General features: G+C 54.2%; 2 protein-coding genes across 3 annotated transcripts in view; both read left to right on the top strand.

Moving 5' to 3' along the window:
• LOC144943225 (leucine-rich repeat and fibronectin type III domain-containing protein 1-like) overlaps positions 1 to 2,903 on the top strand; it is a 46,312-nt gene extending 43,409 nt beyond the window's left edge. For both annotated transcript variants that reach the window (XM_078870527.1, XM_078870526.1), the window contains exon 3: positions 514 to 2,903. In XM_078870527.1, coding sequence (XP_078726653.1) covers positions 514 to 1,579 — 1,066 coding nt within the window. In that variant the 3' untranslated portion in view covers positions 1,580 to 2,903. The remainder of the gene's footprint in view (positions 1 to 513) is intronic.
• Positions 2,135 to 26,220, top strand: part of VTI1B (vesicle transport through interaction with t-SNAREs 1B) — an 88,825-nt gene continuing 64,739 nt past the window's right edge. The window contains exon 1 of the mRNA XM_078870529.1: positions 2,135 to 2,139. The gene's annotated coding sequence lies outside the window, so the exon portion shown is untranslated. The remainder of the gene's footprint in view (positions 2,140 to 26,220) is intronic.

Here is a 26,220-nt window from a genome sequence, read left to right as displayed (position 1 = left end):
TAAAGTTAGGGCAAAGGCGCAGACCTGCGAATGCTCGCTCACGCCACTGCTGGAGGAAGAGGCTTCGTTAGAGAGACCTCTAGATAGCCCTTAAAGGAAAAAATGTCTCGCGTCTTGCATGCTGGATAGACGTGTTGGAAGATGTGGGAGTAGCCACACTTTACCCCGCTACACGCGACCTGGCAATCGACTGACTGTGAACATACCCCGCTATTGTTATGGGTGGAAAGAGGAAAATCGGCGACCTCTGGGTTGCAACTACAATGCTCAAAGCGTGACACCGCTGTGGCAGCGCCCCTGCCATTAAAACAGCAACGACTACGGTATTGATGACGGTGGCCATCTCGCGTGCGTGTGTGTGTTCACGTGTATGTGTGCGTGTGTGTGCACGTGTGTGTGTGTGTGCACGTGTATGTGTGCGCGTGTGTGTGCACGTGTATGTGTGTGCACGTGCGTGTGTATGTGTGTGCGTGTGTATGTGTACACGTGCGTGCGTGACCCCCGACCCTGCAGGATGATGTCTCCGGGCAGCAGCTCGTGCCTCATCACGGGGCTGCTGCCGGGCGTCGGGTACCAGGTGTGCGTGCTCGCCATCTACTACGACGGCACCATCGTGCCCTCGGTGGCCGCCACGCGCCTGCTGGGCTGCGTCGACTTCGTGACGGAGGATACCGGCGACGGCGACTCCCATCTCTGCTCCTCCTCCATCGCCTCCTCCATGGCCAACGGCGGCGCCATCATGCCGGGCCAGCTGCTCGGAGGCACCATGATCATCATCATCGGAGGCATCATCGTGGCCTGCCTGCTCGTCTTCACCGTCATCCTCGTCATCGGCTACAAAGCCTGCGCCGCCAACGACGGCACCACCAAGACGTCGAGCCGGGCGAACGGCGCCGGGGCGACCGCTGCCGGCGGCACCTCGGGCCCTGCCGGCGCGGCCGACGGCTACTCCGCCGCGACCGCCGTGGCCGCGTGCCACCCCAACAGCAACAGCAGCAACAGCAACGGCAACAACGGCGCAGCGGCGGCCCCCGCGGGACTGCCGGCGCAGGCCAGCTACGGCGACGTGGTGCGTGAGCTGAACCAGCTGAAGCTCGCCAAACCGCCCGACCCAGCGTGCGACGTGAAGCCGGCCACGCTGCCACGCGCGCCGCGCACCGCGCGACTCGGCGCCGATCTGGAGGCCGAGTCGCCGGCTGCTGCGGCTGCTGCTGCGGCTGCTACGGCGGAACGCGCCACGCTGCCGCGACGGCTCGCAGCGCACCGGAGGTCCGTAACGTCGATGCCGCAGCGCTCGGGGGACGTTTCTCCGGCGGACGGATCGACGACGCGTGCGGTGTGGCCGCGCGGGGACGGGCGCAGGGCGACGCGCAGCTTGTCGTTCGACGGCGGCAGCTTCCCCCACGGAGTCCCCCCGCTCGGGCTGAGCGGCGCGGGGCAGCCCCGGCGGGCGGGCGGCATGTGGACCAAGCGAAGCATGTCTGTCAACGGGATGGTGCCCAGCGTTGAGGACGGGAAGTTGTCCGGACGCAAAGCCATCTTCAGCAGCTCCGACTGGATCCTCGAGAGCACTGTATGAGCGCAGGGCAGCGGCGCTCGCAAAAAAACGAGAGCGGCGAGTGACGGACGAACCCCCCCCCCCCCCCCCCGCTTTTGGGAATACGTCAGCGGAGATAACAAGAGCACAGGAAGGACACTGCGACAGCAAATGTAACCAGAGATTTAAATAAAGTAAAAAAGATGAAATATATTGTAACAGTATTTAAGGCTTCAGTGGCTCGCTCAGATTTTTGAAAGCATGCACCATCTACGAAGCGCCTTTACCCCAGGAGAGCGTGCGCGTGTCTGGCCATGAGTCGCCATCGCCCCCCCCCACCCACCCCCCAGCGTCAACGCGCCCCGTTCCGGCCATCGCATCAACCTCGGCGCGTCGGGGAGTGGGTATAGGCAGCGACCCGCGAATAAACCCGTTTACAGAGTAGCAGATGTATGATTTGTCCGTGGGCACGACGGTATGCAAGAGTGACGAGCGAGCGAGCGACTCGAGGTGGAGGTGGCTCCCGTAGCTTGTGCTGGCACTCCACTCCCCAACGCCCCCGAGTTTCCGGGCCAGCGCCTTCTTCATATTCTTCTTCTCCTTCTGTGCAATACGCGGAGCCGCGCAGAGCGAGCCCGAGTCCTTGGGAGCACCAGCGAGCAAAGAGGGCGGCTTTGCGCTTGGCCGGGCAGCACACCGGCCCAAGCAGTTTCCTCGACAAGAGAATGCAAATAAAATGATAACGACGACGACGATGATGATGATGATAATGACGATGGTGATTTAAAAAAAAAAATGCAAAATTTTGGCAATGTACAACGGCCTGCATATAAACACAGCGGTTGTAACTAACGGTCGATGTTTTTTTTGTGTGTGTGGAGTCATTCCGATGTCACGCTCGTCGTTCGCAAGCGACTCCTCCTTGCCTGGTGGATGGGGCTAAGGGAGGAGGGAGCTTGGGACAGTCTGATGCCCCTTACCGTTCTATTTGTGTGATTCCGGGAGGCAGTCCGCTACTTGCTGCTTTGCAGCCTCGCTACGAGCATCGCTAAATGGGATGAGTTGATCGACTACTTAATTTATATTTTCAATCTTGCAGTTTACTCAAGTGCTATATATTTGTCAACTGCCAAGAGGGGAAGGAGCGGCTGCGATTTCGTTTTGTATTCTACTCCCCGCGAAGGTAGAATGTGCGAGTCATTAAATTGACCCTATTGTGTTTCGGTAAAGAGATGTGGACCCACTGTCGTGTACATTATGTCAACACGGGGCCAGGTGTACATATGGTGCTTTTTAAAAGTGGATTAATCAGTTCGCGTGTTGCGGTCAGTGCTTGAATGTTGGTTCTTTTGGAGCGATGGTGGTAACTTCCTTGGTGTACAAAGTGAAGTAAACTCGATGTAAATACTTCTCTCCGTCATTATTACCACCGGTGCCACGCGTAACACGCACACACACACACACGAAGACAACGATCCCCCCTGTATAGCCTTTAACTGTTGGGCTAAGGTGCTATTAGCGAGCACCTATTATGCATATATACATAGCACACGCATGCGCCACTGTCGCCAATGTTCACAACTCTGCGAGTTCGTCACCAGATCGAGCGATTTTAGCGATTTCCCGAGAGGCAACATGTTGCCAGCGACATGCCCAGAACGGCTTTCTGAGACCGACCCATGAGGGCGATTTCAGAGCCGACTCCGCGTGCGGCTAACAATTCGTCGATCGTTCGGTGACAATTTTTTTTCATTCGTCGAACAAGTCCGACTTCACGACTTCTTGTCGCTAGTTGGCAACACTGGCTCACGCGACTGCGTTCGGAGTCGCGTGAGAGGGCAGCGAGGCAGGCACGACTCCCCGCTCCCTGGGGCACCAGCTGCTCCAAAAGCAACGCTGGTTCCGGAACCCGGGGTTGCACACCTGGGAAATCAGTTGCACTCAACTGGGTCGCACGCAACTGAAATCGATTGCACGTGGACGTCCCCGCAAGCAGTTGCGCAACCGCTTGCTCACCGCGGATTGCGGACTCTGTTCGCTCGACTCGTAGGGACGCATTCCATTGCGGGCTTCTTATTGGCGGGAGCTGTGATCGATCACCGCCATCCTGGAAAGCGCCGTCCGATTTCCTTGTTGGGCAAAAAACTGTCTCAAGAATAGAGGTTCTGCCCCGCTCACATGTGGACAGAGCTGCCGCGCGATGATTGCCAGAGATCGATTGGGGTCGCGGGGACCGATCGCCCCGGGGCGGTCGTGCCATCCCCCCTCCCCCACCGGCCGGGGGTGCCCACCACCCTCCTTCCCATGTGGAAGGGGCCCACAGAGCAACCTGCCACCCCACCCCCCCCTCCAGCCCCCAAGCCGTTGGAAAACAAACGCACAAATTTGAAAAACATTGGAGGGAAATATTAAAGTTGGATCCGTTTTTTGACGTCTCCCATCCAAGAGCCATCACCTTCTTTCAAGATTAATCGTGTTTTTGCTTTTGGTTCTCTCAGCTCATTAATCTGAGCAACATCAGGGCTGGCAGTAGTTAGCCGTGTAATTAGACGACACCAATTAGTCGCGTGTAATTAACAGGCGCGCTCGTCATTATCTCGCGCCAGCATTGAGAGACGCCCTGCCCGTGCCGTCCTCTCTGCGCGCGGATATCTAATTGGCGCTATTAATTGGAAAGCGACTTTACGGGTGCGTGTGTGTGTGTGTTTTTTTTGAAGCCTCAAAAGAAAGTGAATTACTTTTTTTTAATTAAAATTGAATTATTGTGCGGGGCGAACAGGCGCGGGTGAGAATTGGAAATCGGTAGCCGTGAGGAGTCGCGAAGAGACCCCCTCGTCTTGCCGGAAGCAGCAGGGGCACTGTCAAGCAACAACTCATTAATGACATGCATCGTCAGAGGAGTTGCGTAAACTGTTGTGTTCGTTTAATTAAGCAACAAGTTGCATGCGACAGAATCGGACTCGGATAAAAAAAAAACACACACACACGCATACGAGGACGTTTCTACAACCAGTTGCGAGCAGTTGCGCAACCGGTTGCTTACAGTGGAGACTGACACTTGTAAGCACCGATCTGCTTGGCGATTCGTCGCCACGTGTTTTATTATACGGCGCACAATTTCGAACTGTGAATTGGTTGTTGCGATCTCTGGCTTATTTTTTTTATTAAATTCGCACGTCCACTCGCTCAGATGTGGACAAAGCAGCTGCAGGCGGCTATGTTGCGCGATGGCCTCGAGGGCGTTTGGTTGGGAGGAGGAGGCGGTAGGAGGAGGGAGGAGGAGGAAGGAGGAGGGAGGAGGGAGGAGGAGGAGGGAGGAGGAGGAGGGAGGAGGAGGAGGGAGGAGGAGGAGGGAGGAGGAGGGATGAGGAGGGATGAGGAGGGGGGAGGAGGAGGCGGGAGGAGGGGGAAGAAGGAGGAGGGAGGAGGAGTTAGAAGGGAGAAGGAGGGAGGAGGAGGTGGGAGGAAGAGGTGGGAGGAGGAGGAGGACCCGGCTTTGGGACTGCGGGCGATCGAAACCCATCGATGAACGACGCTGCGAGCCAGCGACGGCGCCTGGAGGAGAGAAACTCCGACAGCCCGGAGCGATTTCCGTGAAAATGAAACTGGTCGCTGGCGTGAGTTGTCGCGCTTGTTCTGCCCAAATTATCCGATGTCCTCTCGGCTCGTACCGCGGGCGTCGTTCACCGCGATGCCCGACGTTTCGCTGCACGTCGCCGGGAGCTTCTTTATCGTGCCAACACAGCCGCGGTACAACACCGCGTTTCCGCATGCTCTGGCAGTCGGACCCACGCCAGCCCCCACCGCCACCGTCTGTATTGCGGCGCGCGGCTCATTAAGGAGGGGGGCGAGCCGTTGGCTCCGATTCCAGGTCCGCGGGGCCCTCTTGCGCAGCGCAGCCAGGCTTCTTGTGGCCATCGATCCGCCCATTAGTTGACGTTGCGCCCAGGCAACGCACCACCGCAGCCACGTGGGAGCCAGAGCAAGGCTCTACCGGATTCAGCGCACCGAGTTGCACCCGTGACGAGGCCATCTGACAGCTTGGTGCACTTGGCCTTCAACTTGATCATCATCTTCTTGGTTCTTTCGGTAAAGTCACGTAGAATAGAAATAATAAAATAATAAAAAATTAAATAATTCTCACGACGTAAAATAATTCTCACGACGTTTCGGCCACAACGCAAGCAGCTGTCATCAGGTGAAGAACAGGTCTGTCTTCTCGACAGACCTGTTCTTATTATTATTTCCATTCTACGTGACTTTACCGAAAGAACCAAGAAGAGGAATCCCTGCAGTCACGAAAGCTTTAAATCGAAATTGATCATCATCACCAACAGGCGTGGTCCATCCACTGCTGGATGAAGGCCTCTCTCCAAGACGTCAACACCTCTCGCGATCCTGCGACGAGTTTGTCCGCCGAACACAAGCACGCGAGCACATTTACATCGCTCCATCTCCGCGGTCGAGGGGCCCCTTGGACGCGTTCCATCTCCTGGCTGTCATTATTCTTGACCGTCGGCCATCGTCCGTCGTAGCTCCAACGTGCGCTGCCCAGGTCCACTCACTTTTATTTCATCATTATTTGAGTGGTGTCTTTGCCATGCGTGTGTTCTCTCATCCGCGCGTTCCCGTTTCTGTCTCTCGGTCTAGCAGCAAGTCGCCGCTAGAACGCGCGCCGCCGCGATCATTCTTCACGGGCTTTGAGCAATTGTTCTCTGAAACGACGGAGGTGGGGGGGGGGCAATTTACCAAGATGTTGTAACCGTCGGCTGATAAGAATTGCCACCGTTCATCACGCTCCGCGAAATTGGCTCCTTCCAGCCGAACCCCTAACAAAAAAACCACACACACACAAAACAACCATCGCGGAATCAGCGAAAAGGGGAGACATTGGCGCGCACTCGTTTTCCCTGCTACACATTCGACTGCCAGGGACAACAAAGGCAACAGCACGCGGCCACAAAACTCCGCCTGGCATTGTTCTATTACATCCACTGTCGTGCCAGCGCAGCGGACCGAGAGCTGCACGACAACTACCTGTGCGGAGGTGGTGGTGGTGAGGGGGGAAGACGACATGAGAAGAGATGAACGCCCAAGTCGTTTGAAGTCACGCGGCTCGTGGTTTTGCAGCGCAAACGCGACTGGCAACGTAGCGGGTTCAGTGCCACGTGGAGCCGCCCCCCCCGCCACCCCCCCTGATTGCTGGGCTATTGCGGGTATTTTACACATTAAACAAAAGCAAGCTGCCCTGCAATCTGTGCAGTCGATCGCCCGGGTCCGATGTGTATTGTTTTTCGAATAACGTTCAGTGTTTAATGCTCACGTTTGGGTGGCGGTGGTGGTGGTTGGGGTGCGGTGGTGGTTGGGGTGCGGTGGTGGTTGATTGTGTTGACGAGAGACGATAGTGTTTTTTCTTGCGAGACTTGGATATGGACCTCTTATTAAACAAAAAAAACGAATAAGGAAGGTCTGATTGTCGTAATAAAATTATATAGAGTACGAGCATGGCAGACTATAACAACAACAGCACACAGCCCTGTGTCCAGTCGGTGCTGGATGAAGACCTTTCCACACAACAATCGGCCATTGCGAATTATTTGAACATATCTCACCACGCCGGTCATTGCAGGTTGGTGAAGGCCGAGGTACCAATGACCGGTTGAGATATCACTCGTCGTGCTGGACAGACATTGAACTCGGATGGTCGGGCTCGGAGCGCAGTGCCCCTAACCACCCTTCATTTACATATCAGCGCACAGAGGTCTGGGGTGGGGATGGGGCGCGTGCGGGTCTAAGGGGCAAAGGTCACGGCTCTTGAATGCACGCGAGGGAAGCGTTGCGCGCCACGCGCCACTTACAGGCAAAGCTCCCACTGATCCGTCTGTCCGGGCAAAGTGTCGGAATTCTGAGTCAGTGTGACATGGTGGCGCGCTTAGAACTGTCGCGCCGCCCAGCGTTATTGCCGCTGTTTCAGATACGAACGCGACGAGTGACTGTCTGAACAATGCACGCTATTAAATCGCCGACCTGTCCAGGGATCAAGCTTAAGTGCTTCGTTTACAAAAATAGCCGCCGCTTTTAAATGCGATTTCCGTGGCTTAGCCATGCACTTCAGAATTCGAGTGAGCGAACGGTGCCGCGTAAACGTCTCTCATTTGACGATGCTTAAACGGCCACGACTGGGCAATGAATCAATCAAAATAATGGGGAATGCACTTCGATCTAATTAAATGGCACGAAAGAGCAGACGAAGGCACCCCGTTTGGCAAGAGTGGAGGGAAGAGGGGGGGGAGGTATTTATTTATTATGTTTTAATATTTCCCCAGCTTCATCGTAACGCGGATAATCAATTTTGAACTCTTCGAAAGCAGAGCGACCCTCCATGTTAGAGAACGGAAGCGGACATCATAGAGTTACCTCTGAGATCCGCCCTAGTGACCCCTGGTCCACATAGCAGGGAGGGCATCACTCGCCCACCCGTTCGTCCACTGAGTAGAGGCAGCGGCATGCGGGGACGACAATTTTCAATTTCTAGAGCTAGAATTTAGCCCAATTAAGTGTGGAAACAACTGTAATGTGACGGGGTTTGTGTGCGCAGGAGTCGGTGACCCTTCTTGAGACCAGGAACTCACTACACAAAACAGCCCAGCTTCATCACAGTGGTCGACCAAACGTGGATACTGGATTCGAACCCAGGCTTTCGGCGGTGGCAGCTCAGCGTCTCGCAACGTTTGAGCAAACCCGTCACCTGCGAGGCGAGCCTACCCCACGTCGTCGCCATAGCAAGGCAACGGCGTGCAGGGACCGGCGTCGGCGGAGTGAAGGGGTCGTTCGACACACGGCGTGGCCCGCGATGCCCTATCAACCAACGTATGCTTATTCTTAGGTTTTGTCGGTAAAGTCACGTAGGTAAAAAGTAAAAATAAAAATTTATGAAAGTGAAATAAATAAATAATGATTAAAACACGACGTTTCGGAGGCAACACAAGCTTCCGTCTTCCGTCTTCGGAAGCTTGTGTTGCCTCCGAAACGTCGTGATTTTATTTATTTATTTTACTTTTTTTAATTTAAATTTTCACCTACGTGACTTCCGAAGACGGAAGCTTGTGTTGCCTCCGAAACGTCGTGGTTTATTTTTTTTATTTTTTTTTATTTTAATTAAATTTTTTTACCTACGTGACTTTACCGAAAAAAACCTAAGAATATGAATCCTTGCAGTCACGAAAGCTTCACATCTAGAACTAACGTATGCTTCTTCGTGTGTCCTCCACACCTCTGGGTATCGTCTCACACGAGAGCGTTCGGGCTTTTCCAGACGGAAGTAATTAGTTTTATACGGCGCAACATCTGACTGTTGTTACAGCAACATCACTGTTAATTAGCACTGAGGCGGTGCCATCTGCGTTCGCCGAGTGCATTTAATTGCGGATCTGTTTTTAGCGGGTGAGATTTATAAATACGAGCGTAAAATGTTTTAATTGCACCACATGTCCACACACGATGTCTTCATGAAGAGATTCGCGTTGCTCATCGCAGGACGTGTGGAATGGGGTTTTGTTTGTGCGTCGGTGCGAACGGCTCGCGGTGTTCCAAACGGCTTTCACGGTGTTTGTATCACGTGATCACGACATTCTCAGCCTTGCCGAGACCACCAACTCGAGCTGCGAAAGCGTGGCCGTCCAGGGCAGGCAGCAGCGAAGCAGAGCGCCAACTGTGGACAAATTTCGTCCGCATCACGCCTCATCGGTTTTCGTAATTTACACAACGTTTTGGATTTCTAAACGCCAGCGAATGGGAGCGACGGCGCACGTGTTGGGTGCGCGCAACGACACAGACGTCGCACGAAACGCTTCCTGAACTTCCCAACAGGTGTTAGATATTCTGCTGGAAACGACATTGGTTTGCACATGTACGGATAACAGCCACGGCAATGATCGATATGAACACGAACCTCTCGGGGGGCGGGGAGCTTCTGAAGGGCTGTAGGAAGGGGCCCCCCAGCTCACTCCCTCGGAGGAGGCTTCTCAACAGACGTGACTCACCCCCTACCCCGCCGGAAATGGCCTGCGCAGGGACATCGTCGCTTTTGGCCACGCGGCAGCAGCAGCAGCAGCAGCGAGGGGCTGAGAGCGGGGACGCAGCAAGGGACGCCTCCATCGCCGGTGGTGGGAGGGGGTGTGGGGAGGGGGGGACAACCCACCCCAGTGGTATTCGAAACTCTGTGGTAAGTGGGGAAGGAGGGGCTCGGTTGTACGGCTCGCGATCTCGAAGGTCGCGACTTCAAATTCCCGGTTGTGGGTTCACGCGGCCAGTCATCTCTCCGGAATCGATCAAAAAACAAGTTCCGCTTCGTGGGGAAGTCCACGGCGGTTGACCTGTGGAAATACTAGTACAGTACAACAATGGATTTTGCTAACAACACAACGCAGCAGCAGCATCATACAACACCCGTTTTATGTGGTGACGGTGGTGGTGATCACCCGTCAAAGTGCTTTCCAGGCTCAGCTCTGGTTAGCTTTTTGAGATCCGACAAGATCTGGCGGCATTCCGGCTGATTTGGTCGGAGGACCGCTGGTGGCTCGGCCTTCGGAGAGATTTGTCGCGACTCGGGCCCTCTTCTCTCGTCCACAAGCACCGGCACCACCAACCCCTCTCGCACTCGACTCGTGGCCCCGTCGGGCTCCCACTAAATGAAGGCCCTCTGGGTTTTGCTTTTGGTACAAATTTAGCGCTCCACTTTGGCTGTATTATTCCCTCGTTCAATATTTAAGCCAATTCAAATACAAACCGCACGCTCGGTGAAAGAACATGCGTGTATTAATTTTAATGGTTGTAGAAAAAATCTGACAGTAGGACTCGAGCAGTGATTGATTTTTTTTTGCTACATTCCCTTATGCCCCAGAGCACCTCGTGGTCCAATCTGTCATAAGCGGCACGTCAAATGTCAACTTTTTTTACGTATTAACTTGCATATGTATTTATCATTGTTATTAAAAAATGCAGTAACAAACGGACAATTAACCACGAATAAACCTACATTCATCTACGTAAGTATTTGGCGGAGCGGTGCTGCGATGTTTAGTGCAATGGCAGTGTGGCGAAGTATGGCAACAACTCCCATTGCCGGCACAGCGTGGTGAGGTTTTCATCCAGCAGTGGACTGACAAAGGGTTGTCATTTAGTTTTAGCCGTGGCCAAGGTGCGACGTGCACTATTACAGCGCAGGTCCATACGAGCGTGGCAGTGGCTTTTAGTCGCCCTCAGTCGAGCAGTGGATTGAACTTGGCCGAGGACAATACAATTAAGCCGACCGGTGTCTCTAAGCGTCACAAAAAAACTCCAATGTCCTCTTTGAACAGAAACAACCGTGGGGTGAAACGCGAATTGGTAACCCAACGCTAAATTTGAAACTGCCAGCGGCAGTGAGCACTCGGGGCCAGGGTGGGCGTCGTTAGGGGCAGGGAGGGGGTGGAGGGGCGGCTGGTGGATCGCTTCTGGACGGTGCGTCGTCCTCCTCTGAGCTTCGCAGCCGCCGTCGCCCGCAGCGAACCCTGGACATGAAAACCGGGCCGCCGCACCGCCGCAACGCTGGACCGCCACACCGTCACACCGTCACACCAGTCAGCCACCTGGCCAGACGAGAGCCAGAAACAAGCCCCCCACCCACCCACCCAGCCTCCACTTTGTGCTTCTAAATAACCTGCGAGTTGAATGTATAACGTCGTCTTTTAAAATAAAAATAAAACGTAGATATATTCTATGCCCCCCCCCAAAACGCCAACAAATCCTGCTTATGTTGTACAGTTGGCTTGCATCAATGGTGAATCAGACCATCTAGAGCTTACATGTTACCAATTACAATCATTTATGGCCCCACACGTACGATCACTGCAGCAACAGAAGCAGCAGCACACAACATCGCGCTCACAGCTAACGCGGCGCAAACACAGCGGACACTTGCGCAGGCTGTTACATTTATTCGTTACTGGCAACGTTTGGTGGTCGCAACGAATCACACATCAAGACGTCGCCTTCCAACGAGGGCTCTGTTGACCGTCCGAAGATACCGCTGCGATCTACACGCCCACTCAGGCGAATAGAGTGCCTTATTCATAGCCTCGTGCAACCCAAGTCAAAGTATTTGATATCCGGTTGCTTCCCCGGAGAATCGACGGCAATTGACGCAGATTTATCGCTTCAGCTTAAATAGGTGTGGGTTTTAAATGAGTGCATCTGCCGCAGGCCAGTGCTCCTAACTTGCCTCGCATCTCAATTTTCGCACCGGCACTCTCAAATTGCTCGAGCCCAGCGGTTCTGTAGCCGAGGGGCGATAAGGAAAAAAAAAACGATTCCGGGAATATCGGTCCCAGATCTCGACTGCCCATTGACGACAGCTGTCAGCCCTTATCACAAATCGGGGCTCATCTCGGCCAATTACGGCGGCCCTTACACGCAGGGCCTATTGGATTCAATTATTTCTAACAAGGCGTACAGTTTGTTGCCGTTTGTACTCGAGGTCGACGCATCACGGTGGAAATAAATCGAGTTGTGTCCGCGTTGCACTCATTGCGCTCTGCGTGAACGTGTGTGTGTGCCTTTGCGTTCATGGGGAGTGGTAGTTAGCGGTTAGCGCGCTGCGCTCTGAACCTGGCGACCCGGGTTCGATTCCCGCTCTCGGCCAACACCAGTGACGATTATTTGAACCGGTACTGGGCCTCCCCTAGATCGACTCAGCCTTAAATGAATACCTGGTGCGGTGTGTAAACATCGCCACTGGGGAGACAAAGGCGGTCGGGCGTGGTGCTGGCAACCCACCCCTTCGTGTACCGTTCCGGCCTTCATAGGTGCTCGCTAACAGCACTTGCCCCTACAGTTTGTTAAGGCTATACGGGGGATCTTTTTGTCTTTGTAGGTTGCGCCACGAACTCGCCGACCCGAGTTCGATCCCCGCTCAGGGCCAACAGCGGTGACGATTTTCTGAACCGGTCCCGGTGCCTCCGCAAGGACGAGTCAACCTCAAAAAACAATTACCGGGTGCGGTGTGTAAACATCGCCACTGGGGAGACAAAGGCGGCTGGGCGCGGTGCTGCTCACTCACCGCCCTCGTGTGCCGTGCCGGCCCTCACAGAGGCGCGCGAACAGCACTTGCCCCTACCGCCTGCATGTCCATGCGGCGAGCATCGCGCACGGGAGACGCAGCCAAACGAATGGTTTCGGTCGCGACTTCGCGTCCAACGCGATCATCGACGCGTTCACGCCGTAGAAAATTCCATCAGAATCTGCTGCGAGACGCTCCGAGACAGTCCAAGCGACGAGCATCGCGGTTCGAGCGATACCCGTCGCCCCGCGTTTAATAGCCGAACGATTCCAAAGCTCCCGTGACTCCTCCACTCGTTTTGTTTTGATGGAATTGTGCAAATGATCCTCTCGAAACGGGCAGCAACAACTGCCCCGCCACCACCTCCACCCATCCACCTTCTATAAACAACTGAAATAATTGACCGGACCAATTCCAAAAAAAAAAAATAGCCGCAATCCGTCTTAGCAAATACCCGCGGCCGCTCGGCAGTGGCGCAGGTTAATGATGACGATGATGAAGGCTGAAGCGCCACCTTGCAGCGGCTGCAGGCTGGGGGGGGGGGGGGCGGAGGAAGGGGGGGGCTGCATCCTCCAACGTGGATCTGAATATTGATGTTATATTCGGGCGCCAATTAAAGGCAACTGGCGGGGCAGACCGCTCTGCCTCCCGGTGCCGCGATTCACCACCCGCCTCGTTGCCTCCCGGCGCGCCCCGCCAGCTGCATCTCGCTGAAGAAAATGTTTAGCCGGTGGGTAAATGAGCCCTCAATGTTGTGATTTAGTTTCGCCTATTTGTCCACAGGCTGGCAGTGCCACGCGAGCAGCCCCGAGTTGCACGAGGCTGCTCGGTGGCTCTCAACACGTGCTGGTCGCGACGGCGCGCACACATTACAGGTAAAGGCGCAGCCCTGAAATCGCTCGCTCTACGCCACTGCTTGGCTAGAGGGATCGACAGAAAGGCCCTCGAGGGAGAGAGAGAGAGCAGTTTAGGCCACTCCTCCACGCTAAGCCAAACGTATTGGAAAACGATGGGAATGTCCCACACTTTTCCCCACCACGTGGTCTGTGAAATGGCAGCGCCTTCGTTAATTCCTCACGCTGTAGGATTCTAAATCTATTCATGATTTGAGTTTATACTGCTGGGTAGGGAGAGGCCCGACGATTTGAGAAACTTGAGTCTTATTGTTTCGCCTGCCGCGCCGGAAGATCGAACCCAAGCGGCGACAGCGGGCTTGCACATGCAGCGTGCGAACCATCGCAGCCCCAGCAGCAGCAGCATTTGCAGCAGTAGTAGCAGGAGCAGCAACAATAGCAGCGGCAGAAGCAGCAGGAGCAGCAGCAGCAGCAGCAGGAGCAGCAGCAATAGCAGCAGGAGCAGCAGCAGCAGTAGCAGGAGCAGCAACAATAGCAGCGGCAGTAGCAGCAATAGCAGCAGTAGGAGCAGCAACAGTAGCAGCAAGAGCACCCATAGCAGCAGTAGAAGCAGTATCGGCAGGAGCAGCGGCAGCAGGAGCAGCAGCAGCGGCAGTAGCGGCAGTAGCAGCAGGAGCAGCGGCAACAGCAGCAGTAGCAGCAGGAGTTGGAGCAACATTAGCAGCAGGAGTAGCAGCACCAGCAGTTGCAGCAGTAGCATTAGCAGCAGTAGTAGCAGCAGCAGCAGCTTCCCTGCCGCACTCAATCCGAGCGAGCGACAGCTGATGCGCCGAGCGCGTTGACCTTTTGCGGGCAGGGAATTAGACAAGAGGAGCCATGAGCACATTTTACTTCTATCGACACTTTGAGGCGACCTATAAACGGTTCCCCAACTCCCCACCCCCCCAAAAAAAAAATCGTCGAATGTCCTTTCTTTCATCCGGGCAGGAAGCTCAGAAGCCCGAAGCATTCAGAGCCAGCCGCGACAAACATTTCGAGGCGCGTGTCGTCTGTCGGGGCCGGCGTGACCTTATCGCCCAGCTGGAAGTGGGGGGGGAGAAACACACTCGCCGAGCCACGGACACCCCTCCCAATCGATGGGAGACAATTTATCAACTATCGACTCAAACGGTGAAAGCTCCAAAAGCCTTCCATTCATCACGGACGAGTCGGAGACTGTCCGCGGGACGGTGTCGTGGTGGCCTCGCGCGGCGAGGAGCGAGCGCCGCACCCGGTCCACGCCCCTAGGTTGACCTCGCTAATAGGGTGACCTCGACGATAGGGTGACCTCGCTGATAGGGTGACCTCGTTGATAGGGTGACCTCGCTGATAGGGTGACCTCGCTGATAGGACGACCTCGCTGATAGGGTGACCTCGCTGATAGGGTGACCACGCCGATAGGGTGACCTCGCTGATAGGGTGACCTCGCTGATAGGGTGACCACGCCGATAGGGTGACCACACTGATAGGGTGACCTCGTTGATAGGGTGACCTCGTTGATAGGGTGACCTTGTTGATAGGGTGACCACACTGATAGGGTGACCTCGTTAATAGGGTGACCTCGCTGATAGGGTGACCTCGTTGATAGGGTGACCTCGTTGATAGGGTGACCTCGCTGAAAGGGTGACCTCGTTGATAGGGTGACCACGCCGATAGGGTGACCTCGTTGATAGGGTGACCTCGTTGATAGGGTGACCTCGCTGATAGGGTGACCTCGCCCCTAGGTTGACCTCGCTGATAAGGTGACCTCGTTGATACGGTGACCTCGTTGATAGGGTGACCAAGCTGATATGGTGACCTCGCTGATAGGGTGACCTCGCTGATAGGGTGACCACGCCGATAGGGTGACCTCGCTGATAGGGTGACCTCGCTGATAGGGTGACCACGCCGATAGGGTGACCACACTGATAGGGTGACCTCGTTGATAGGGTGACCTCGCTGATAGGGTGACCTCGTTGATAGGGTGACCACGCCGATAGGGTGACCTCGTTGATAGGGTGACCTCGCTGATAGGGTGACCTCGTTGATAGGGTGACCTCGCTGATAGGGTGACCTCGCCCCTAGGTTGACCTCGCTGATAGGGTGACCTCGTTGATAAGGTGACCTCGTTGATAGGGTGACCAAGCTGATAGGGTGACCTCGCTGATAGGATGACCTCGTTGATAGGGTGACCACGCCGATAGGGTGACCACGTTGATAGGGTGACCTCGTTGATAGGGTGACCTCGCTGATAGGGTGACCTCGTTGATAGGGTGACCTCGCTGATAGGGTGACCACGCCGATAGGGTGACCTCGCTGATAGGGTGACCTCGCTGATAGGGTGACCACGCCGATAGGGTGACCACACTGATAGGGTGACCTCGTTGATAGGGTGACCTCGCTGATAGGGTGACCTCGTTGATAGGGTGACCACGCCGATAGGGTGACCTCGTTGATAGGGTGACCTCGCTGATAGGGTGACCTCGTTGATAGGGTGACCTCGCTGATAGGGTGACCTCGCCCCTAGGTTGACCTCGCTGATAGGGTGACCTCGTTGATAAGGTGACCTCGTTGATAGGGTGACCAAGCTGATAGGGTGACCTCGCTGATAGGGTGACCTCGTTGATAGGGTGACCACGCCGATAGGGTGACCACGTTGATAGGGTGACCTCGTTGATAGGGTGACCTCGCTGATAGGGTGACCTCGTTGATAGGGTGACCTCGCTGATAGGGTGACCACGCCGATAGGGTGACCTCGCTGATAGGGTGACCTCGCTGATAGGGTGACCACGCCGATAGGGTGACCACACTGATAGGGTGACCTCGTTGATAGGGTGACCTCGCTGATAGGGTGACCTCGTTGATAGGGTGACCACGCCGATAGGGTGACCTCGTTGATAGGGTGACCTCGCTGATAGGGTGACCTCGTTGATAGGGTGACCTCGCTGATAGGGTGACCTCGCCCCTAGGTTGACCTCGCTGATAGGGTGACCTCGTTGATAAGGTGACCTCGTTGATAGGGTGACCAAGCTGATAGGGTGACCTCGCTGATAGGATGACCTCGTTGATAGGGTGACCACGCCGATAGGGTGACCACGTTGATAGGGTGACCTCGTTGATAGGGTGACCTCGCTGATAGGGTGACCTCGTTGATAGGGTGACCTCGCTGATAGGGTGACCACGCTGATAGGGTGACCTCGCTGATAGGGTGACCACGCCGATAGGGTGACCTCGTTGATAGGGTGACCTCGTTGATAGGGTGACCTCGCTGATAGGGTGACCTCGTTGATAGGGTGACCTCGTTGATAGGGTGACCTCGCTGATAGGGTGACCTCGTTGATAGGGTGACCTCGCTGATAGGGTGACCACGCTGATAGGGTGACCTCGCTGATAGGGTGACCACGCTGATAGGGTGACCTCGTTGATAGGGTGACCTCGCTGATAGGGTGACCTCGCTGATAGGGTGACCTCGTTGATAGGGTGACCTCGCTGATAGGGTGACCTCGCCGATAGGGTGACCACGCCGATAGGTTGACCTCGCCGAGTCAAGCCACGTCGGGTTTATTCGAAGTATTGTCATAGCTACAGTTATTATTCTTATGGCCACATTGCTCTGGGGTTAGGCCGCCCAAGTCTCCCTCCTGCACTTGTGCTCAATGTACCAACACACATAAGCGGACGGAATGTTTCATACATGTCTCCCTCCACAAACAACGAACGCGTTGCTTACACAACGCATCGGCCGCACTGCCCTCTGGGAGTGCGATGATTTCAGCAGCATTGTGTCAAGACAAGCACAACTCTGGACCGGTTTCGACACACAGCGTCTCATCGGCAGAGTGACGTCTGCGTATTTGTTTGTGTTATTTATATTCTCGAGAACGATGCCGATGGTTACGTTGAGCTGAGTCCGTGTAAGGTCTCCCCCCCCCCCACTACCCCACGAGTCGCCCACCCTGTCCCTCGATGTCACCCCAGCCCCTCTCAAGCCCCTCGCTACGTCGACTATTCCAGCTCACCTCTACTGCCCGCTCCCTCCTCACCTTCATCTCATCTCTGTTGCAAACACGTTGGTGACGATACATCCCTCCTCACTCCGCATGAAAAGTTTGAAAGTTCCTTGGGACTGATTCTTAAGAGCATCGATTTGGGCAATGAGACACTCACCCCCCCTTTCCCTCTCTCTTCCCCACCCCCTTCCATTTGAATCTTCTTCTCCAGGGTTATCAGAGCTTAGGAAGACACCAGGGGGTTGTAGAGTTGATTGAAACGTGCGGTTTGGGCAGGTTACCATAGTACTACAATCCGCAATGTGTTGTCTGCGCTGGTGTCCTCTGCGTTGTGTACCTGATATAGTTTCGTGAATAAAATAAATTTTGTAAAGAAAAAAAAAACAAGTTCCTTGGGGTTGCGGCGGATGCTGCCGAAAAGTCTCAATGATCTCAGGCTGCTCCTCTCTCCCTGTCACCGCCGTTTGTTACTGGACGTTTGGCATGTTCCTCTACATCACACAGCACTTGTTCGAGTGGCGCGCGGGGTGGGGGGAGGGGGGTTGTTTACCATTTCCATCACCACCGCATAATTCAATGCAAAGCGCGATTTCGCCACGTAATATCGCAATACGTTTAACTCAGCGGTGGCATTAAACAGCTGCCGTGGTTGTCAATGTGAGCCACTGCGCGCACCGTAGCGTCCCGTGTGCCACAACAGTTGCTTTGTGCGAGAATTAAAGACGAGATTTTTTTGGACAATGCTCCCTCATTCGCGATGCTTTGCGAACCTGCAACAACGCCGCGTCTCTTTCTCACGCCGGGCACATTCGCAGGTGAGTCGGTGGTCCACAATACACTTGACTCATCACCTCACCAGAGTCCGTATCTTCCTTTCATCATAAACAATTGTCTTGCATTTTTCGACCGTACAAATCGCCGGTATAACTTGTAGAGCTCAACGGGTTTTCTGTTGTTGTCATTTGCCGTGACTGCTTTTGTATTTTTTTTCTCGACTAACCCACATCTCGCTTGGAGATTGTGGACTCGAAACGTGGTCTCACTCAAATCCCGTCTCGGTACAAAGAGTCGATTGACATTCGACACAGGCGCCTCCTCCCCTTCACGAGCGCTTCCACCCTAATGGATAAGTTCAATTTGAATGTGCATTTCGTTGAGGGGCTGTGTTATTGTTGTCTTTGTGTGTGGTCTGGCACTGTTGTTGTTGTTTTTGTGCTGTGTTGTTGCCTTGCCTTATCTTGCATTTGGTGTTCACAAATGTGCAGGAATTCATGTACTCATGCAATTTGCACTGATATAATTTAGTTCATTAAAATTGTTTCGTGACTTGCTTACCTTTTCTCCATTTTGCACTCCAATCGCGCTGTTGTATTATTCGTCGGTGTGGCTCGCTGACCCGCCCCAAACCTGGACATCTGTGAAAAATTCTCTCCATAGCTTATCGGATTCCTCCTCCAAGTCTATATCAAGATTCTTATTCTGAGTATCAACGGCCATTGCTGAAAACGCTCAATCGATCTTGGTTCTATTTTGGGGTGGCTCCGTCCACCCTGCTCTCCTGGGGCGGGGGGGTCAAAGGGCAATACCCCCCCGCCACACACAAAAGAGGGCCCCACAATGGGCCTGTTTTTGTCTCTGATGAATGAGGGCTCACCTGGTATTCTCGTATTCAAGCCCTGGCCTCCAAGAACCTTTGGGCAGCGCTGGTCTTGACTGCAGAGATCCTGCCCCCTGCTCCGCAAGAGAGCCCTGGCTTTGGACGCTCGACTCGTCCTCTGCCTGAGGCTGTCTCTCTCTCTCTCTCGGGCGGCTTCTCCTCCTGTCACGTCGTCTCTGACCCGCCGCATTCCCCGATGAAAAATAACCTTCCCACCGCCCCCCCCCCCCCCGTGGCTCTCGAGATGAGCGTGACTCCTCTCTACGGCGTCTCGAGATGCCGCCGCATGAGCACGCTCTCGTGCATCCAAATCGCGGTGCATTATCTCTACACCGAGGGTAGAGTGGTGGCGCAGTGGTAAGGGAACTGCTGCTTACCCTGCGAGCCTGGCGGACCTGAGTTCGATTCACAGGCTCAGCCACCATCGGTGGCGAGTCACGTATGAACTGGTCCTGCACCTTCCACCCCCTCTTTCTTCGTTCGCCCACCCACAATGACCAGCGTGGTGAATTATGGTTAAAAAGCCTTCACCGCCACGTGCCGAGGAGCAATTTGTGGCTTTCCCAAGGTCCAAGTGGGGCAAGGCGCCTGAGATTCTAATTTACACCTTGTTCTAAACATGGTGCATACAAAAATGAAATCGTTAAATATTTAAAATGTGCGGCATTTATGTGAAAAAAAAAAACTGTCTAAGCTGTGTAAACACCGCATTTAACTCGGGTGTATGTTCTGTGAACGTGTAACAGCGCGCTTTTGAGCCATTCTGCGCTTCCTGCGGAATAATAAAATCCATAAAATGATAATTTTCCTCCTAGAAGTGCCAACTAAATGTGCCGGAGATCCCAGGAGTGTTACGCTCCAATCCACCGCCACCAGAACCCATTTGGCGGCATTCCAAGCCATCCGCCGCGAGTTCATTTGACGGTAAATATTGCATTGCCTGCGCTAATGCTTTAACACTCTTGACTCGTTCGGCGGAGCGCACTGACCCTAAATTGAGGCATCTTAGCGCGCTTCATGTGACTCGCATTGAAATGAGAACTTTGCATGTGCCTCCCCTGATAAGCTTCAAACGCCCTCTCGTGGGTCATGGAGAAACCCGTGCATCTGCCGATGCCTTGATGGTCTCGCGAGCTCCAGATACGAACCCTGTGCACATCCTCAGCGACACGCAGGGCGCTCTGCAGCAGTGCCACGTTTAACCCCGTACGGTGCAGGGCACATTTCGGCGCACCGCTCGTTTTGACGCTTAACGCTGCAGCTCCGCATGTCCCCTGCTTGTGCTCGGTTTCACGAGCCCCTCCGAGTGAGTGGGGACCTGCTCTAGAAAAGTGGTGGCGCTCATCTCCATTCACAGCGCTGAGCCAGTGGCGGGAATTCCACATTCCCATGGTGGGGGTGAGTCTATTTCCGTAGGACCGACTTAATATTTAATGCAGCACACACTCCGTGTCGGTGTTCTGATTGATGATGATTTAGGCCCTTTTAGTTCATCACTAAATCTGGCCGCCCTCATTAGCTGAGCTTGACACATAAGAGCCCGGCAGTTTCCCTTTAGAAACAGACACGCACACATGCAAGCAATGCAACCTCACATGGGCTTAATTACTGCGAGGCGCACAGTTGCAGACGCAGCGGAGTGCAGTCCGTTTACCCGGTGGCCACGATCGATTTTATTTTGTTGTTGTTGTTGCAGGAATTGCTCCGGTAACAATAGCCTCTCTCTCTTTTCATTCCATTCATTCCATTTCGTCCCTAGCTCACGACGACCTCGGCACAGGCGGCGCTCTGTGCGTCGCGTCGCAGCCCGTTTCTTGGGCCAATCCGCCTCGCTCACCTCAACAGGACTTTCACTGAATAGCACCTCCCTCGTGGCCTATCCCGCCAGCGACACATATCGACTTACGCAGCTGCCGGGTCTCCTGCCCCCCTCCCCCCCCCCGTATTCATTCTCTGCTCTGCCCCGCAGAACTCTGCTGGAGCAGTGGCCGTGTCCGAAAGCGAGAGTGAGGCCCGCAGAAAACAAAAACATAAGAATAATCCCCTCTTTTCGGAAAACAAAACAAATGACATTACACTGTGAACGAAGGCCGCAAGCCGGCAATTTCGCGGTTTAAAAAGGCCGCGCATGTAGCCTCGGCGCCGCGTGCGGTCGTGAGCGGTGGGCGGCATGAGACTTCGCGGTTCCGTGCGGGGGAAGCTCGCACGCGCTCGTGATTCTGTTCGGAATAAATAGACTCACGGCGGCCGGCCGGCCGACAGCAAGCTGGGGCACGGCAGCCCGTTGATTTAACGAAAGGTCAACAGATTTTCCAGCGACACTGCCCTGAAAGGAGACACGCGTACATGTATATTGGGCGACGTTTCGGATAACGGCTAATGCACTCATACGGAGGACTGTTTCCCGAAGATGATGAGAGATGATCTCTTTCCTTTCTTGATGTGAAGCTTTCGTGACTGCAGGAATCCATACTCTCTCGTTCTTTCGGTCATCATCACCTGATGACGGACGCTTGTGTTGCGACCGAAACGTCGTGTTCTTTTATTATTATTTTCTATCTACGTGACATTACCGAAAGAACCATGATCTCTTTCCTATGAAGAAATACCATTGTCAATAAAACAATGTCTATTATATTTTATATTTTAAAGCCACGGTGTTGTCGACGAATGCGTCGACTTATTTTTGTTTGTTAATGGAGGTTATGCATTTCGAGTGCATGATCACGAATCAAATATTTAATTTGCCGAGGGGCCAGCCTAAAATTCTCAACGTCGTGATTGCTTTCAGTGGGCACACAACCCAGCAAAGGGGAGAACGGGGCAGTGGGGGAAGGGAGCAGCACACAGAATACATCAATGACATAAATGTCAAATCTTCTGTCGCCTTTAATTAGCCTTGCTTACTTAACCCGCTGCCATTACGGCGCATGTCAGACACGTGACCTTATGCCACCAGCGCGGCGGCGGCGGCTGTGGTGAATCGGCGAGGTGGTGCAAAGCTTTCAAGAATATCGAATTGAAATATCCACCTGGCCCGGAGGCAGGTGGAGGGCTTGGTGAGAAGGGGAGGTCACGTGGGAGAGTCTGGCTTCCGTTCCGCGAGACTGCGAATTCTCAACACAAACCAGGTTTGCGCTGAATTTTAAGAAGCCGCTGGCTTTTTTTTTTAATCTGTGATTTTAACAGGAGCCGGTAAATGAATGTGCCGACAGAGTAACAGTTTTCTTTTTGAGTTATCGAACAGCTAGCGGCTAGCCAGGGTGAAGGTGTATCTGGAGACTTGTTAAATCTGACATGCCTTTAGGGAATGTTACAATTCCCAGTTGGTGATTTCATACCATTGCACCCGTGTAACAGCATAAGTGGGTTTCTTTGTTGTACGCGTGCCTGGAATGCATGAAATGGACACAGTTGCACAAAGTAAGTTAACGCTTTAAAATAGTACATTACGCACATACTTACATAGATAAACACACACACACAGCAACAATACGATAGAGATACAAAACAATGAAAAAGTGGATATATTTGTGCAGTTTGTATTAATATCTCCTCCGTGATACATTTTGCAATAACTGGGATTAAAATTTCATAGTGCTTGCACTCAAAAGTTGTCCTCTGGCTTTCAGAACCAACGCTGCCAGTTGACAAATTGCAGCTTCACAAGAGCCAGAAACAGCCCTATAGTTTGGCCGAGGCAGTCCCCGACGGTTGCATAAAAAGGCAGTCTCAGGGTGACTCCAACCCCGCCGAAGTTTTTTTGCGAAAGTCAGGATTTTGTCCCCGGTTTAAAATAGTGCTGCCGCATGTTCGACTCGTGATACGGGCTAAGCTTCCTGAGCTGTGGGCGGAGCTACCTGAGTAGTGGGCGGCGCTCCCTGGGGAGTGGGCGGAGCTACCGTAGGAATGGGCGGAGCTACCTGAGTAGTGGGCGGAGCTTGCTGAGTGGGCGGGTCTACTTGATGAGTGGGCGGAGCTACTTGAGCTGTGGGCGAAGATACCTTAGGAATGGGCGGAGCTATCTGAGTGGGAGAAGCTACCTGAGGAGTAGGCGGAGCTACCTGATGAGTGGATGGAGCTACCTTGGGAGTGGGCGGAGCTACCTGAGGAGTGGGCGGCGCTCCCTGGGGAGTGGGCGGAGCTACCTTAGGAATGGGCGGGGCTACCTGAGTAGTGGGCGGGGCTACCTTGGGAATGGGTGGAGCTACCTGAGTAGTGGGCGGGGCTACCTTGGGAATGGGTGGAGCTACCTGAGCTGTGTGCGGAGCTACCTGAGGAGTGGGATGAGCTAACTCCGTGGGCGGAGCCACCCGGTTTGTGGGCAGTGCTCGTTATTAAGTGGGTTTTGGTTCACCCGAAAAGCGGGCAGAGCTGGCATGGTGCAGTGGCTGCCAGCTCAGCGCGCGTTCCAGTTGAGCCTCGCAGAAATGTGGACAATTGAAGCTCCACACTCGAAGCTAATGGTCCAAGCTCTAGGCCAGTGGCTCTTTATTAACCTGCGGTGCACGCTGCATCCCCTGGGGCTGCGAGATGCCCTTTCTGGGGGTGCAAGACATGGCCAAATTTGTTTTAGAAGGTAAATAAAATTCTGCACGGGAACGTAAGGACAACTACTTTGTTTAATCGAATCTATGTATTTATTAACATTGTACATTTTAATGATTGGGAACCAAAGTGGCGCAGGCTGCGTTGAAGGTTAATAACCACTGCTCTAGGCTGTAGGGTGCTACAAACAGCTTTTTCCTGTATCGATGGGGGAGCACAGATCATAGGAGTAACCCCATCCCCCAGTTTTGAACAGGGAGTAGAGCCATTTCCAGTGCCCCCAAATCATCATCATCCATAGGGCAAGTGCGGTGTGTGATCACGACTTCGTTCCTTTGAGAACCAAAGAAGCTTTGGAAAGCGTGTAAAGTCGCACCGTGTCAGTCCGCATGACCTGCAGTATGGGAAGCATGATTCTGCAATACTGTACTGTAAACAGTCTCGACACAGATGGTGCCATGGGCCGCACAGAGAAGAGGGGGGCAGAGAGTGGGGGGAGGGGGATAAAAGGGATGCGTCCCAAGCGCTCATGCAAAAGAGGGACCCACGGCACCTGTGCGTTGGTTTTTTTGGAGTCATTAATGGATAACGAGCACCCGCGAAGGATTCTACCCCGGGCCTCCAGGAGCCGCTGGGCACACTGTGATGGCATTTTTTTTTATATATGAAAAAAGAAGAATAGGTTTTTACCCTTTCTATTTGATGTCCAACCACCAATTAGAAACATTTTGCTAAATCTGGTTCAAAGACAATGCGTGTATTATCAAAGCACGTTTGTTTGCATGTTCGCCACGAGTACTGTGTGTGGTTCATGCGAATTTGATTCGTTGAACATTATTATATTCGGTGTTTGAACATCTTAACACAACTGTTTTATTGCCGGAAAGGATAACACATATTTGTATTTTCTCATTCTTTGATACTGGTAAAAAGGTCCCATTTTGGCATTTTGCTTTTTTTGGTCGGGTTCATCCCGCTCATCGTGGGGGTTGACGATGCCCCCTGGCTCTGAGCTCAGCTCGGTGCGCGGCCTCCGAGGTTGGCACCGAGCCTCGCCAGCCACGCTAATTGCCCTTTCCTCGCCGCGATCGCCGCCTGTTGTGAACGCGACTGGATGAGCGCGCGAGAGATTTGTCTATCAGCCAGCAGCGCCCATCGACCCCGCCCTCACCCCCCCCCGTGACGAATCTAGGGCCGTGGGTTTGATCGAAGGTGTTAATTACAGCAGAGGCAACGAAACCGAGGTGAACGCTCGCCTTTATTAACCCGCGCACTCCCTTGCATTTTGTTTACGTGCGCGCGCGTGCGTGTGTGTGCGTGGTGCGCGCGCGCGTGCACGTGCGTGCGTGGCGCGCGTGCACGTGTGGCAAGCGAGTAGTGACGCGGTGGAAAACCGACCACCGGAGTTCGATTCCCGGCTCACGGCCAATACCAGTCGCGCATGTCTAAACCGGTCCCGGGCCTCCGCTAGGTCGACTCAGCCTTAAACGAGTACCTGGTGCGGTGTGTAAGCATCAGCACTAGAAAAAAAAAGACAAAGGCGGCAGCGCGTGGTGCTGCCCACACCGCCGCATCTTTTGCCGTGCCGACCTTCCCAGGCGCCACTCGCTTACAGCACTTGCCCCAACAGTCTGTTCGAGGCTATATACGGGGAGGATCCGTGGTTATCTGTGCGCCTAATGCCGCCGTTGTTGTTCTGTTTTTAACCCCTCTGGCATCCGCGAGCCGCTTGAGGGAACGAAAGTCACCTTAGCGCAAATGTGCATCGATAATGGATTGCCGGCGCCGCATCCATCACAGAGCAAGGCCCCCCCCCACTCGCTCCCCCCCTTCCACTCGCACCGACTCCCCCACCCCTCCCCCACTCGCACACCACCCCTTCACTCGCACCCCCCCCACTCGCACCCACCCCCCCCACTCGCACCCCCCCCCCCCACTCGCACTCCCCCCCCCACTCGCACCCCCCCCCCCACTCGCACCCCCCCTCACTCGCACCCCCCCCCTCCACTCGCACCAACCCCCCCACCCCTCCCCCACTCGCACACCACCCCCCCACTCGCACCCCCCCACTCGCACCCCCCCCCCTCGCACCCCCCCCTCGCACCCCCCCTCCATCTTCACCGCCTTTGAGGGGATCGTCTTACCACCACTCTGCCGATCCCCCTCCGCGCCACCACCCCCCCCCCCCCCCCAGTATAGTCATAACATTATCATACTCTTTGGTTCTTTCGGTAAAGTCACGTAGATAGAAAATAAAAATAATAGATTACGACGTGTCGATCGCAACAACAAGCGATCGTCGTCGTGATCTATTTATAATATTTTCTATCCACGTGACTTTACCGAAAGAACCAAAGAGTTTGAATTCCCGCCCTCACGAAAGCCTCAAATCAACATCATCACCTTTCACTCCGGCTGTGCGCGTGCAGACGGAGAGCGCGTTCCGTCAAAAATCGTCCAAAATCGCGTGACGTCATTTATGGACGGCCCCTAATACA

This window comes from Lampetra fluviatilis, chromosome 30 (assembly GCF_964198595.1).
Source record: "Lampetra fluviatilis chromosome 30, kcLamFluv1.1, whole genome shotgun sequence".
Taxonomy (NCBI): Eukaryota; Metazoa; Chordata; class Hyperoartia; order Petromyzontiformes; family Petromyzontidae; genus Lampetra; species Lampetra fluviatilis.
Note: the sequence above shows the minus strand (reverse complement) of the source record. Positions and strands in the feature narration are given on the sequence as shown.